General features: G+C 38.3%; 1 protein-coding gene across 9 annotated transcripts in view; it reads left to right on the forward strand.

The window, feature by feature from the left end:
• The first annotated feature begins 574 nt into the window (after positions 1–574).
• LOC131357918 (disks large homolog 3-like) overlaps positions 575–15,129 on the forward strand; it is a 59,869-nt gene continuing 45,314 nt past the window's right edge. For 6 of the 9 annotated variants that reach the window (XM_058397308.1, XM_058397312.1, XM_058397309.1 and 3 more), the window contains exon 1: positions 584–1,093. In XM_058397308.1, the coding sequence (XP_058253291.1) occupies positions 734–1,093 (360 nt within the window). In that variant the 5' untranslated portion in view covers positions 584–733. Of the gene's footprint in view, positions 1,094–15,129 lie in introns of all 9 variants that reach the window. The other 3 variants (XM_058397310.1, XM_058397307.1, XM_058397311.1) reach the window with 3 other exon arrangements.

Genomic DNA, 15,129 nt, shown 5'->3' on the forward strand with positions numbered 1-15,129 from the left:
CAATTCAGTGCTCAGCTCCTTTCTGCAGGCTGAGAAAAGAGAGGGGAGGAAAGAAATCGCTTCCCAACACACGAGGAAGATAAAGAGGAAATCTTGCTGGTAAAAAGAAGAAAAATACAGAGGAAGATTTGATCACGGATATCGTCCATAGATATATACAAATTGTTTATTATATATATTTGTACACACGCATATAGATATATATATATATATATATATATGTGTATATATACATTATATACCTGTATATAACTGTGTATTTGTGCTTGTCCCTTTATATTAATATTTTTTTATGTACTTGTGTGTGTGTGTAAATATATGCATATATAAACAAATGAATTTATATATCTATGAATTTATTTACTTATCACTGTGAAGCAAGACAGTCAAGAAGAAAGTTCCGTCATCGGGGCTGGTCTCTGATTGTGAGATCATATACAGTATTTTCAGCTTTCTCTTCCGCATTTTTTTACATTGAAGGGAGGAAGACTATAGACCTTTTTGTATTACTTGTTTCCCGGCTGATACCTCCTCATCTCCATTTCTGGACCGGGAGGTACAAAGCGGAGGATAACAGGGCTCAGAAGACAGCGAGATTCCTGTGATTTCTGTGCTTTCCACCAGCACTGCTGTTCCCTGAGCCGAGCAGCATTGTGAGCTGTGTTTGATCTGAGGAGGCAGCAGCAGCAGTGAGAGACAGTGAGAGAGCACCGCGTCGTGTGAGCCAGTCAGCATGCACAAACACCACCACTGCTGCAAGTGCCCAGAATGCTATGAGGTGACGCGCATGGCTGCCCTGCGCAGAATGGATGCCCCAGCGTACGGAGACTGGCAGCCGGAACCCTATGGATATCCGGCCAGCTATGGAGGTGGCCAGACCTTACCGCCCCAAACCTCGGGTGGAGGAGCAGGCATGGGCGGAGGGGGCACACTGGGCAGAAGTAAAGGGAAAAAGATGTCAGCCGGGGGCCCTGGAGGCCCCACTCCCATGAGCCAGTCCAAGGGTGGCCCCAAGGTAAATGGCAACAACTCGGGAGGGCAAGGTGGATGGTGGCCAGAATGCACCTGTACCAATCGGGACTGGTATGACCAGGTAAATGCATCTGTCGTGCTTGATAGACTGCCCGTGCCAGTGGGGGCGTTGAAAGGAGGCAGGTGGCGTATGTGGTTGCTAGGTTGGGGCTCTCATATTTAGAGGAGCTCATCCTTCTCCTGGAAGTCTGTTGTACCACTGTCAAAATGAAGCTTGTGTCAAATCCCTGTTAATAAGCGGTTTTTGTAGTGCACAGGTTTTCTGGGTTGGTGAGTGCATAATTCAGAGTGGATCATTTCATGGCTGTTTTTTTTGGTGGAGAAGATGGAGGAGGGGAATGACAGGATGCTGAGTAGCTTCCTTAAAATGTCTCTAAGTAGCTGCACTGATTGACTTGTTATTCACATTTGAAGAATCTTGATCTCTGTGGATGGCTAGCTTTCTAAGGATGATATAAAATGCTGCAAAAGAGGCAATAATCTTTCCATAAATGAAAATTCTACTGATTATCTAAATGTCTCTAAGCCTGTATGAATCTTCTTTTATTGCTTATATACTGGGAGCACAAATCAGAAAAATAGGAACATAGACTGTAATTAAATAACGTGTGTGTGTACGTGTGTGCGCGTGTGTGTGTGTGTGTGTGTGTGATAGAGAGAGAGCAGGGGTGGGGGAAGGGTCACTGTCAGAGTATGAAATGAAAGAAGCAAGCTCTTATGTGAGCAACATTGTGCATGTATGTACAGTGCATTCGATCCAGTGCTTGTGTGTTATACAAGGGTTTGGACTGTTTTAATCTGCAAATTTTAAGCGGACTGAGAGAAGGTGAGAGAGCAGACATCTGGAGAATAGCAGAAACATGGAGGGTGAAGTATCTGTGGCTACCAGTGAAAGTGAGAGAATCCAACAAGCAATGGGAAGAAAACATGGGAGGAAACAGGGAAGAAAATGTGAGCAGCTGCCACTGATCTGCTATGGCTGTCAGGATACACCTCTTTTCAATATATTTTCTAAGCTTCAGAAAAAAATGATTAGCATTTCATCTTTTTTAACCACTCTACTAATTTGTCAATTTTTGGGGGATTTTGGCTATATGTTAGCTTAGTGGGCAGTTTTCAGAATGTATGGGGATTGAGGTGTTGGTGGTTAAAATGTATGGTGGTTAAATACAAAACAGAGGGAGAAATAAAATGCCTGGGTTGGGTGGATACTGTACATCATTTGGCTGGATATCATGATGTCATCCTGCCTGTCAGGTTTTCAGAGGATGCTTCAGTTAGCTTTGAAGGCCGCTTTACTTAGAATCGCTATCCACTGTAAATGTAAATGAATTGGTTATAATCTAGAAGGACAACATTATAAAATCATTCATTTTATCATTATATCCCAGATGAATAAGGTTCCATGGAAAAATGGCAGTTATATAGGTGAAATGTTGAAAAAGAGAGGAATATGCTCATAAAAGCAGCCAGCCAACCAGGAGGGGGAGGGGGTTATGTAAGATCAGGCGGTTGCAGGAGATGCGTAGAGCAGCCATGTAGCTATGAACCAGCATCTGTCCCAGCCCTCTGTAGGGCAACAGTTTACAGCCTACTACCTCAAATTAGTGTGAATGTCACACTTACACTATATGATAATTGCTTTTCTTTCTGTTTCTTGTATAAATTCAGATGTGGTATGGTTAATTTGGACCTGTTTTTTTTATACTCAATGCTTCAATGTTGTAGCAAGCTAAATAACCACAGCCTCTTTATAACATAGGAGTCTCTTCCCCACCCTGCACATTCAGTTAACTACACAGGAGCAATAGAGTCTCTCATCTCACAAAGTCAAGGCTTTATATATATATATATATATATATATATATATATATATATATATATATATATATATATATATATATATATATATATATATATATGTATATGTATATTTATATATATATATATATATATATATATATATATATATATATATATATATATATGTGGGTGTGGGTGCGTGGGTGCGTGGGTGGGTGTTTGTGGGTTGTCCTGTAAGTGGCTGAAAATGACAGATATAAGCAGATGTTCCTCAGATCGCTGGTCTTTTCTGATGTTGCAAAAATGGGAACTGCAACAAGTATAACTGGTGCAGGAAACTCACTGCCCCTTGCTTACTAGAAATCTTTAGAGGTAGGAACTCAGGAGAGGACAGATACTGAGGTGCCAGATTATGCCAGTTTAAAAACACTCTGTTGCCATCAGAATGAGGTTTCAATATGAAATATTCAGAATTAAATTAAAGTTCCATGAAGTCTGAGTGTATATACTGTGTCACAATAAATTCCCCTTTCCAGTACCTGAATGTAGTTTCTGGTATTTTGTGTTTTTGAGATGCAGTTGGACTGGAAATTTCACTGAGACCTGTCAATGTGGTTAATGATATTAGCTCTTCTGTGTTGAACAAGGTATATCTATAATTGTGTAAAAGCTACTAGACCGTGTTCTGGATGAATGTAGATTCTCAACTGGTTATTTACATTTATTTAACTCAATTTTGGATGTAGTTTTTATTTTGCTTCAAATTAGTAGCACCAACATTACAGTTCATGCATTCGAAATTTTGTATTTTTGGAAAAAGTGATGTTTAATGTGATATAAAATCATATTTTAGATGATAACAGATGTTATTTTAATACACAATTTCTTGTAGTATAATGATTAATAGTATAACTGTCGATTTTTTTTATCAATTTATTTGATAATATGATATAGTATATAAATTGTATCAGACTATCACACAGGGTGCGAAAAGTTTCTGCATTGCTTTTGTGCTCTTCAAATCAGCACACATAATTATCAGTATGTATCTTCCCATGATCTAATGTGTCATTTTTAAGCAGAGGGAAGCATAATTTTCTGCTGCACTGTGCAGATGCCCTGTTTATAATGCATCTAAACTAAAGTATTTGGTCGATAATAATATTCTGTGATAGTTTAGAAGTGAATATTATTTCAACAAGAGTAAGTGAAATAAAAACATTGATAAATTAGAAGTGAATTAGAATTGAATAAATTTTAGAGGAATCCACACACTCATTAAGCAATAGAACATTTGCACTGAAGGAAATGGAGCTGATGTAGGAAAATGATACACTTTTGTGAAACCAATTTGCAATAAACAGTGCAAAATAAAAAGGTTTTTATTCGACTCAACTTTGTATATTCTGCTTTCATCCCTTTTTTAGCCATCTAACTTATCATTATGCAGTAATATATGATCAATGAGAATTTTTAGGAACACTGTTCTAATATCGGATGTAGTCCGTCTCAAAACTGCCTCAATTCATCTTGGCATAGATTGCAGAAGATTTTGGAAACATATCTCTGAGATTCTGGTCCATGTTGTCATGATTGCATCATACAATTCCTGCAGATTTTTTCTGGTGAACTTTCATGCTGCAAATCTTCTGTTATGCCACATCCCACAAGTTATTCTATTGGATTCAGACTCACATGTTTGAGTTGGAGATGGCTTTTGCTTTGTGACATGGTGTATTTTCATGCTGGAAATAGACAGTAGAATATGGTAAATTGTGGCCATGAAGAGCTGCACATTGTGAGCAACAATGCTCATATATGATGTGCCATTCAAGTAATAATTGATTGGTATTCAGGACCCAAATTTTACCAAGAAAACACTCCCCACACCATCACACCACCTCCACCAGCATGGACTGCTCATGGATTCATGCTGTCAATGCTAAATTCTGACCCTCCATCTATGTGCCTCAGCAGAAATCAAGCCTTATCAGACCAGGCTACATTTCTCCACCTGTCCAGTTTTTGTGAGTCTGTGCCCACTGCAGCATCAGCTTTCTGTTCTTGCCTGAAAGAAGTTGAACCTGATGTGGTCATCTGCTCTTGTAGCCCATCTACCTTAAGGTTTAAGTAGTGTTTATCTGAGTGGCTGTAGTCTTTCTGTCAGCTCTAAGTAGTTTGGCAATTCTCCTTTGACCTCTTTCATCAACAAGAGTGACTGACATTCACTGGATTTTTTTCTTTATTTCACAATTCTGAATAAACTTGAAAATCCCAGCCAGTCTGACACTAACATTCATGTCATCATCAAAATCACTGAGACATATTTTCCCCAATTTTGATGGCTGATCTGAATGTTCCCCATGACTGTTGGCCAGAATCTGCATGATTTTATGCATTGTGCTGCTGCCGCATGTTTAGCTGGTTAGATAATTGCATGAATGAGTAGGTGTAGAGGTGTTCCTAATAAAGTGTTGCGTGTCTGCAAATGGTATTTTGGAATCTTTCAAGCTTCCGGCAGGTTATCAGAGTCTGTGGAGAAAGGATTTGTGTTAACTTTACTAACCTATGACAAACATGGTTCTGAATAATGCACACTATAATGCTGCGCCCTCTAACACAGACTACCCATGTGGGGCTGTTGCAATTATATTTAGCTATGCTCGAAAAATCAATTGCAGGAAAGAAACTACAATTAGTGTTTGTTGAATTTGGTGTGGTGATGAATGCATACTTGGTAGTTACGTGGTAGTGTTGCATGTGATGATGTTTTTCTGTGCAACAAGGCTTAAGATTCATGTTGCTCATTCAGGTAGATAGCAAAGACGTGTCAGGAGGAATAACCTACATGCACATTCTGGGGTAGGGTTTCAGCTCTGCTGCACAAATACCCTATTATAAAAATGTAGGTGTGTAATGTGTGTTAAAAGGCAGTTCAAGAAAGAGGTAGAACACATTGTGTTGTAACAATGTGTGTCACGTATTCATGACATAGTTAGAAAAGACGAGTGTAAGGGCCACATTTGAAAACATGTTTACATTCTAGCTAAAAAAACCTTTAAATCCTTGCTTGACGTTTTTCAAAAGAAACATATGATTATGCATTGAGGATATGTCTCACAACTGACATGCACTCTTAGAAAAGGGGTCTTTCAAGGGTTCTTTAATAGGTTCTTGTTAGTTAAAGATTCTTTGTTTCCTAAAAGAGTTCTAGTTTGGAGTTTCTACATATATCACCCAGAAGCACACCAGAAGTACGAGTGTAATTGGCCTTTCAAGAGGCAACAAATTGTTCAAGGAATTCTTGGAGACCCATTCAACAAAATGTGTAAGATCATGCCAAGACCATGGACGATACCTTTCAGGAACTATCTATTTGGAAACATGGATTTTCTGGCATTGTCCTAAACATTAGCAGAACATTTATTGGTATTAGGCTTAATGATCAGTTTCCTTGAGAGAGGTGGACTTGCAACAAAATAATAGAAGTAATAGAGGATATTAGGAGTAAGGAAAAAAGGAACAAACTGTAAAATAAATGTAGCACTGATCAGAAGATTTAACCATCACCACGTTTTCCAGCCCCATCCAGCATTATAGGAGACAGTGAGGCAGAGTGAGAAATACTAAAGTCATGGCCTATAGTTGAAAGTTTAGTTACTTTATTTGATTCATAATTTTATATACAGTGTTAAAATATTACAGGATTTCTGTATATATGTAGTCTGATATTTTCTTGTTTTACTTACTTGTTATTTTGATGATGCAGTAGTAGTGTTAGTAACTGATTTATTATTCATATATCTTCAGCACTGACTGCTTTGGCATTGGCAATTTCTAGCTTAGAACCAAAGTTACTGCACACAATGTTGAATGAACACCCAGATTGTTTCATTTTTGATTAGTTCAACACTAGTGGCTTTTCTGTTTAAAGGGATAGAAGGAACTGAAATTACAAAATATACAGGAAATGTGATCCCATCCCTGTATTTCATATTATTAGACTTAGAGGATATTATTTTTATTATCTCACTTAACATTTTGACTCATGTAGATGATTAAAAATGCCATTGAAAAATTCCTTCAGGTCCATTTGTACGTACTGTTTTCCTATGTCTGTGATTACTTGACAGATTGTTAACTAATATATGGCACCTTACATGGTTATCACTGACAGGTTTAGTTCTGTAGTAGGATGTCTGTCATACATTTGTAGAGCACTTGTCATATACCACGACCAGCTGCCTTTACAATATCAGTATAGCCACAAAATACTTTACTTCACAGTATTTCTGTAATATGCAGGAATACACAGTGTGCACCTTGGGGGCATTGGTGGCTCAGTGGTAGGTTTCTTGCCTACCATGCGGAGGAATCCTGGGTTGATTCCCAGCCAATGCCCAAACCCCAGCCACTGGATGCAGTGCCAGTCCCAAGCCCGGATAAAATGGGAGGGTTGCGTCAGGAAGGGCATCCAGCATAAAACCTGTGCCAAGTTGTTGTGCGGACTAGTTGGTCCACTGTGGCAACCCCTCACACACAACAGCCGAAAGATCAACATCAACAACAACAACAACACAGTGTGCACGTTGCTGTTCATTATAATATGTCATTGAGAATATATTATATATCATCAATGAGAACATGGACATGTGGGGAATCAGACAAGATAATCAGACATATCATGTGAGGAATCATCCAAATTAAGGGTACTTACTTGGTTCCCATAGTTAAAATATGCAAATATGCTCTCAAGTACAGAACTTATTTATATGGATCCAGCTTAAATGCAAGCTTTCATGCTTTCAGAGCAGGATGCTAAAAAAGCACAGTGGATATCATTTCTGATTCTTAAACCTGTTAGCCCATCACAAACGTCGCAAATCACAATGTCGGGACGAAAACTGTGGAGTACATGACTGTTGTAGATTAATTAGGCAGGCAGAAAAGTTGTTTTTTCATTGATCTTGGTATATATTTTTTTATATTCATATGATTTTGTTTAAAGAACATATTGTACTTTTGTAAGAACCAGTGCTCTGAACAAATTGTACATTGTGAAGTTGTATATATATAGAAAGTGTGCATTTGATTCTTCCATTCTGCCAGTGGCATCAGTGTATTGTTATGGTTGCAAACACTCATGCTTTAAGCCATAAGAAGGCATTTGACACTACTGTGTTGCATGAAATGTTTGGAGCACTGGTGTGTCTATACATTCTAGGATCCTTTTCTTCCTTGTCCATTTGCTGGATCACCTCTCTGTTTTAAAATGAAGCACTGTTTATGGGTTTCTGGATGGATATAAATGTCCCCATTTCCCCTTGCATAACCGAGCCACCAGTATCAGTGTGGTTTTTTTCTCATTCCTTCAGAAATGTATTTTGCTCATTCCTACCCAGAACCTCACAGGCACCAAGCTGACGTTGCCATGGTGACACAAGGGAGATCAGAATTTTAGTGCTGTTTTAGTCTTGGTTATTTCAGCATTATTATTTTTTTTTGTGTGTAGTGGCTTTGGTATGTACAATGAACTTTACACCAGCACAATAGATACATATCTACAATATGTTGCATCTATGAGTTTGTAGATTTTTATCTTTTGTTTTGATTGAATCTGAAAATGAATCAGAATAGTGATTAAAAATAAAAACCTGGAAATAGACATTATCCTTTCTGTTACCAGGTTACCAGACTGTTGTATGGCTCCATTGTCCACTGCTTTTTGGAGAGCATCATACTAGTAAGGGAAATAAGGTGGACTAGAAAAGCTCACTGGCCATACTGTTATCACCACTAACATTTATAAGGCTGATACGTACCACAATGTTTACTTGGGTTAATGGGTAATAATTCTTTAGATTTTATATTAGACTACTGAGAGAACTAGCCAAGCAGAATAGTGTTCACTTACTGATTGTTCACTGCACCAATTGTCCGCTGACTGACTGACCCCCCATTGCTCAATCTTACATGCTTTGGAGTAACTCAGCACCTTCACCTTCACACTGTGTCATATATCCACAATCCCCTCCTAAAGTATAGGAACAGCAATGACAGTTCTTTTGTTTTTGCTTTACACCGAAGACATTTGGGTTTGAGATTGAAAGAAACTGAAACATTAAATCATAATATGAGCTTTCATTTCGTGATATTCACATCATATGTCAATGTGTTAAAACTTAGCCATCTTAGAGAGGCAGACGTCTCGATTTTAAGTAAGTAATAACACTCAATTTTTTGTTGCATATACCTTGCTTACAATACCTGCATCAAGCTGGCGACCCACTGACATTCTTCTTTTGTGATGCTTCTTCAGGTTTGTACCACAGCTTTCTTTTTCTTGTGTTGGCAGTGTGTTTTGGATCACTGTTTGAATTTATCCTGCTGAATGTATTGTGAGTTACATCATCAATAAAGATTAGTGGGTCTGTTTCAGTTATGCAAGTCCAAGCTATGACACTACCTCCACTTTGCATGACCATGAACCTGCATGTTTTGGATCAAAAGGAGATCTTTTCATTTTCCACATTTTGGCCACTATATTGACTCCAAAACTCCAAAAAAATTTCTTTGCAAATTCCAATCTGGTCTATTAATTCTTACTGCTGATGAGTATTTTGCTTCTTGTTGTATAACCTTTATATTTCTGCTCTTGAAGTCTTCTTTGAATGTGGATTGTGATAACTTCACCCTGCCCTGTGGAGGTTGTTGGTAATGTCGCTGACTGATATTTTTGGATTTTTGTTTTTTCACAGCTCACACAATGTTTCTGTCATCAATTGCTGGTATTTCCTTGACTTAGTATACCAGTGATTTCTTTCATTTTTGGGACATTCCAAATTGTTGTACTGGTTATTTCCAATGCATGTGCAATGGCTCTTATATAATAACTTTTCCCTCTTTTCTCAACTTCAAAATGGCTTGCTTTTTTTAGACAACTCTCTGGTCTTTATGTTGGTTTATCTTTTTTTAGCAAATGCTGTCTTTACGGTGAAACATAGATGTCAGACCAAGAGTTGACATTAAGCGCTATTAATTGTTTTAACAAGCAATCAAACAGGCAACCTGGGCAATATGAATCATCTGTCGGTGACTCAGTGACGTGTTCCAATATTTTTGATCACTTCGATCACTTCTTGATCTCCTGCCATATTCAAAATGTGTGTGTTTTTTAATACACCTAAATCTATATACCAGATAATGTTAGGTGCAATTATGATCTATTGTCTCATATTGGTTTTTTTTAAATCTCATATCCATATGCATTTGTATAGCAAAAACATGTATAATATTGGATAGTAAATGATAAGTGAAGATACCCACATGCCCAGTGCTCTGATTATTCCTGCTTTCTACTCCTGACTGTCTTGTAGTTCTTACTCATAAGCAGTTGGACAGCTGATCAATTGAGAAAGCAGATTCTAAGAAATGGAGTCAGACTTTCTGTGAAAGGGATTTGTTGGAAAATAGGTGGGGAAAGCACTATTTGTCACTATTTTTAGGGGAAGCACCATGTGTCAGCACTATTTTTGTAAGGTCCACTTGGCATCCTATGTGTGAGTAAGAACTACTGAGTAGTTAGAGAGCAGGAAGTGGAAATTGTTGGAATAGTGGAAAATGCATGCATCGGTTCACAAATATGTCCAGTTTCATAACTCACATTTATATAAAAGACAACATTCTCGTTGGGTGTGTCAGCCATTTTGCAAATTTCTAAACTTCCTTCTGTTGGCTCCTTCACTTTTGCTTTATACTGTAATTCAGGCTCTAGCCTGAGCAGAAAGTACAGAAATATTCATCACTTTGTTTAAGAACATTACATCTCATTGAATTGAAGCGCCAGTGAAGTGTGAACACATTACTTACAGTAAAGTAACTAATGCATTACAGAAGTATGTGATTCTAGACAGTGTTAAGGGGTTAATTATCTGAAGTTGTGTTGTTTCATGTGTCATTGCATGAACTACATTGCTCAAAAACATTCATTCATTCCAATCATTCATTGGATCTTGATGAACAAAATATTCAAGCTGGAAATGTTTACTTGTATAATTCATTGAGAACAAAGTTATCAATATCATTAAGGGTTGGATTCAAAGTCACACAGAATATCAGAAAGTAAAAAACTGAAATAACAGACTTATCCAACTTGCATACTTTTTATCACGGCAACTCATAATGCAAGTCAGTAGTGTGCATGGCTGCCACATGCCTGTGTACACTTCCAACAACATCTGGGCATGGTCCTGTTGAGATGATGGTGTCCTGAGGGATCTCCTCCCATACGTGGATCAGGGAATCAGTGAGCTCCTGGAAAATCTGTGGTGCAACTTGGCGACTTTGAATGCTTTGGTACATAACGTCCCAGAGGTTATCATTTGGATTCAGGCCTGGGGAATGTGAGGGCCGGTCAATGGCATCAATACCTATGTCATCCAGAAAGCCTACACACGCTAGCCACATGAGGCCGGCACTAGGAATAGTTTGGTCAGAAACATGCACTCCAGTAGCCTACTGGAGGTCATTTTCTGGGGCTCCAGCAGTGCTCCTCCTGTTCTTCCTCACACAAAGGAGCAGATACCAGTCCTGCTGCTGGGCTGTTGCCCTTCTGTGGCCTTGTTCAGATCTCCTCCTGCAACAGCTCTTCTCTTGGTATCTCCTCCATGCTCATGAAACTGTGCTGGGAGACACAACAAACCTCCTTGCGATGGCAAGTATGGATGAGCCATCATAGAGAAACTGGACCACCTGTGCAGTCTGATCGGGTTGCAGGTACTGCCTTATGCTAAAAGGTGGGAAAAGGCCACTAACAAAACTAGAGACAAATTAGTCAAAAAGGATAAAGAGAAGAGTAATTTTCTGTAACCACCACCTGCAAAACCATTCCCCTTTTGGGGCTCTCTTGCTGTTGCCTCTCCAATGCACCTGTTGTCACTTTTATTTGCACCAAACCATTCAGATTTGATTTACATTCACATTCTTTCTAAATGGACAGATTGATATTGTTGAAGTTTAATTCAGTTATACTGTGATGATTAAGTGTTCCCTTAAGTTTTTGAGCAGTGTATTTTTGAAATAACATGTAGGTATGCACATATGAAATTATATTTGTAGCTGCATCGTTATGCAGTATTTTCCTCAAATTTAAGAAATCAGAAGGTCAAGGATTCATAGATACCTATCATTGTTGGGTCCTTGAGTAAGGCCCTTAACTTGTGAAGCATACAATTAATCTGTACATGTACATTTATTGTCATACCAGGCATCCAAGTTTATTTTTTATTTACTACCTATTCTACATTAAACTGAACATCTTGTTTTCGGCAGTAAGGTATACATATAAGATCAGTTAAATATTTAAGGCTTCTCAGATCTGGTAAAACTGATTTTGACTGACTGAAAAAAGATTTTTATCGAAGTGCAGGACTCTTAATTAGTGGACTTTTTTTGTCTTGATAGCAACTTTTCTCAGTTTCCAGTGTTGTAAACTGATTCATAAGATCAAATAAAAAAAAAAAACATGCTGAATTGTAGCTTATTTAATTAGTATTCAGCAGTAAGACACAAAAGACTAATCAGATTCTACCATCCTGTCAAAGATTTTCATAAACAGGAGCGCCTGAGATCCCATTGCACAAATTTCAAAGAGGCTCCAGGGCAAGATTATGAAAATTAATTGAACAATGCAGAGGGCACATGTGTGATTGACTGAGCCTGGACAGCGTTGCTAAGGCAACCACTGCATGCTTAGACTTCTCTGGTCCTGTGGCAGTGCTGTCTAATAATACGTTAATATGCACATGTTTCATAAATTAAATAATATATAATAATACAGAAAATAATATAGTATTTTGTTCCTAAAATCGTTCTACTTACAGCTGGATTATACACCTCTAGTCGGAAGAAATAATGTTGAGAAAAGCTGTACGGATAAACATCCTGAATAAAGTTAGCTATCTAGCGCATCTCCCAGCTAATTATCGGTAATTATGTAAGCCTACCTAACTGTAAAACTGCTTTGATGGAATGTCACACATGATCAATCAGTGCCCCACGTATATAGAATATGCACAGTATGTAGGCAATGAACGCAACCTTTCTCTTAAAGCATGAGGTACGGAGCTCATAAACCGCTGGAGGAGGAGACGAGCACAGTAAATCACAGCAAATGCACTATGGAACTGGAGGACAAGGTGTGCACTACAATATTTATTCTCACCATTAAAGAAATTGTCTTTCATCCACATTGAGAAGGGCTAAAATGTCTGTTCCTGAGGAAATGACTAGAAAAGAATGGGCTGTTTCTTTGATGAAAGTGGAAAGCCATGATCATGAGAAGTAGAGAGACTGTGGTCACCAGTGATGGTATGATTTTGTCTTTATTGTAACATACACAATAAAAAATTTAGCTTTTTCCCTGTGTTAGTGACACAAAACTACCTCCATGACTTGTGTTTAGTAACAAAATACCGACCAGATAATATTAAATTCAGCTCATAGTTTACTAAATATATTGAGCACGTGATTAAATGCTTAGTTAAGGAACCATCATGGGATTCTTTTGGTTACGTCCCACCTCACAAACCATGCTGATTATGTGGATCGGCTAAACTAGATTGCTTGTACTGGTTGTGAATAGGCATGTGCATAGACTAGCATCATGTCCAGGGTGTGACCCCACCCCAAACCCAGCATTCCCTGTGATAGGGTCTGATCCACTATGACCTTGACGGCATATTTTCTTCTCAGGGTTATTTATAAAGAAGATTGGAGTGCTATTTGTTTGTTTCCTGCTTACTGTAATTCCTCTTGTCTGCTCATAAAAAGGAAGACTGTGTTGAGAATTTGTGTGCAGAGTCTTATTAAAAGTCATACAGGTTACAGACATACAAAATCTAAAGCAAGGGATCCGTAAGTCAAGCCATAGGGGACCATAAGGGATCAGTAAGCCAAAATACGATCAGCATTTAAATTGCCATGTATAGATCTCAGGCAGTCCCAGCAAAAGTAGGTTCACACTCTTTAAGTAACTGGCAAGACTTCGGAACAAACAATGAGGTGAATAGCGGTTATATAGGCAATACAGTACTGCCCTCCACATGAGAATAATTAGTAACCATGACAACAGGTTAGAACTCTGGTAACTGAGACCTCTGGTGTATGGGTTTGGAAGTGCAGCCATGCTGGTTATGATTCAGCTCTTGAAGCTTTGTATATGGTAAAAGGAAAGACAAGTGGGCATGCATGCCACTAAAAGCCATTTTTTGGCACAATTACTCCTTTTGTGCTATGAGATTCACCCTCCTCCACCCACCAGTTCAAAGGCTGTCATCACAGTGAAACATGCACAAGGTTCAGACCAGGATTTTTTTGCTGGGGTTTTATCATCCGTTTTTTGGATACTGTTTATACCCCACACTGTTGCAGGGTTTATATAAATATCTGTTCTTAACTGTATCATGGCTCCTAAACTTGATCATGGAAGCTGCCTCCATTGCAATCAATAACACTACAGTGTGTCCTTAAAGCTTTCCTCCACTTTGCTTAACTCCTCTTTGTTTGTGGGCGTCTGTGGGTGCTTTTGCCAGCCCTTATGCTTTGCCGAACTGGTAATAATTTTAGACTTTTTAGATATAAATGTTTTTCATACTACTGCAAAGCAGCATGAGAGACTGTGGTGCTAGAATACTCCTTATTTCTAAGCCTCTCATTCACAGAAGGTAGACTGTGCATTTTAGCCATATGCAGGTGCACAGTGTGCCATTTCTCACTAATATATTATAGAAGCAGCACCTTGACCATTTGGTTTAGATACCAGTGCATTTTTGTTATTCGTTTTTATATTGTTCATTTGCTTAATGTAATAATTGCATCTGTAATTGTGTGGGTGTGGGTGTGTGTGTATTCATGCACAAACACATACAGAGGCAAACATTCTTATATAAATATATAACTTATCTAAATGCAACATTAGTTTAACCAATTTACTATATAGGCTCCTATATTCTAAATATGTGATTTCTGATGGCACCTAAACTACTTTTTATGGGTATTATTGCACTAGGGATAAATACTTATCTATCACAAGATTTACGTTGAATTTAGATTTAGAATTTTGTGCAGTGGTAACTGGCACCAAGACCAAGTCCTGTAAGTTGAGAGGTAGGGCCTACATAGATAACACTTGTTTCTTTAGCACATCCCACAGATACTCAATCGGATAGAGAATTTGGGAATTTGAAGTCTGGGGAGGTTGATGTCAACACGTTCCTCAGACCATTCCTGAACTAT

The sequence above is a fragment of the Hemibagrus wyckioides genome, linkage group LG08 (genome assembly GCF_019097595.1).
Source record: "Hemibagrus wyckioides isolate EC202008001 linkage group LG08, SWU_Hwy_1.0, whole genome shotgun sequence".
Lineage (NCBI taxonomy): Eukaryota > Metazoa > Chordata > Actinopteri > Siluriformes > Bagridae > Hemibagrus > Hemibagrus wyckioides.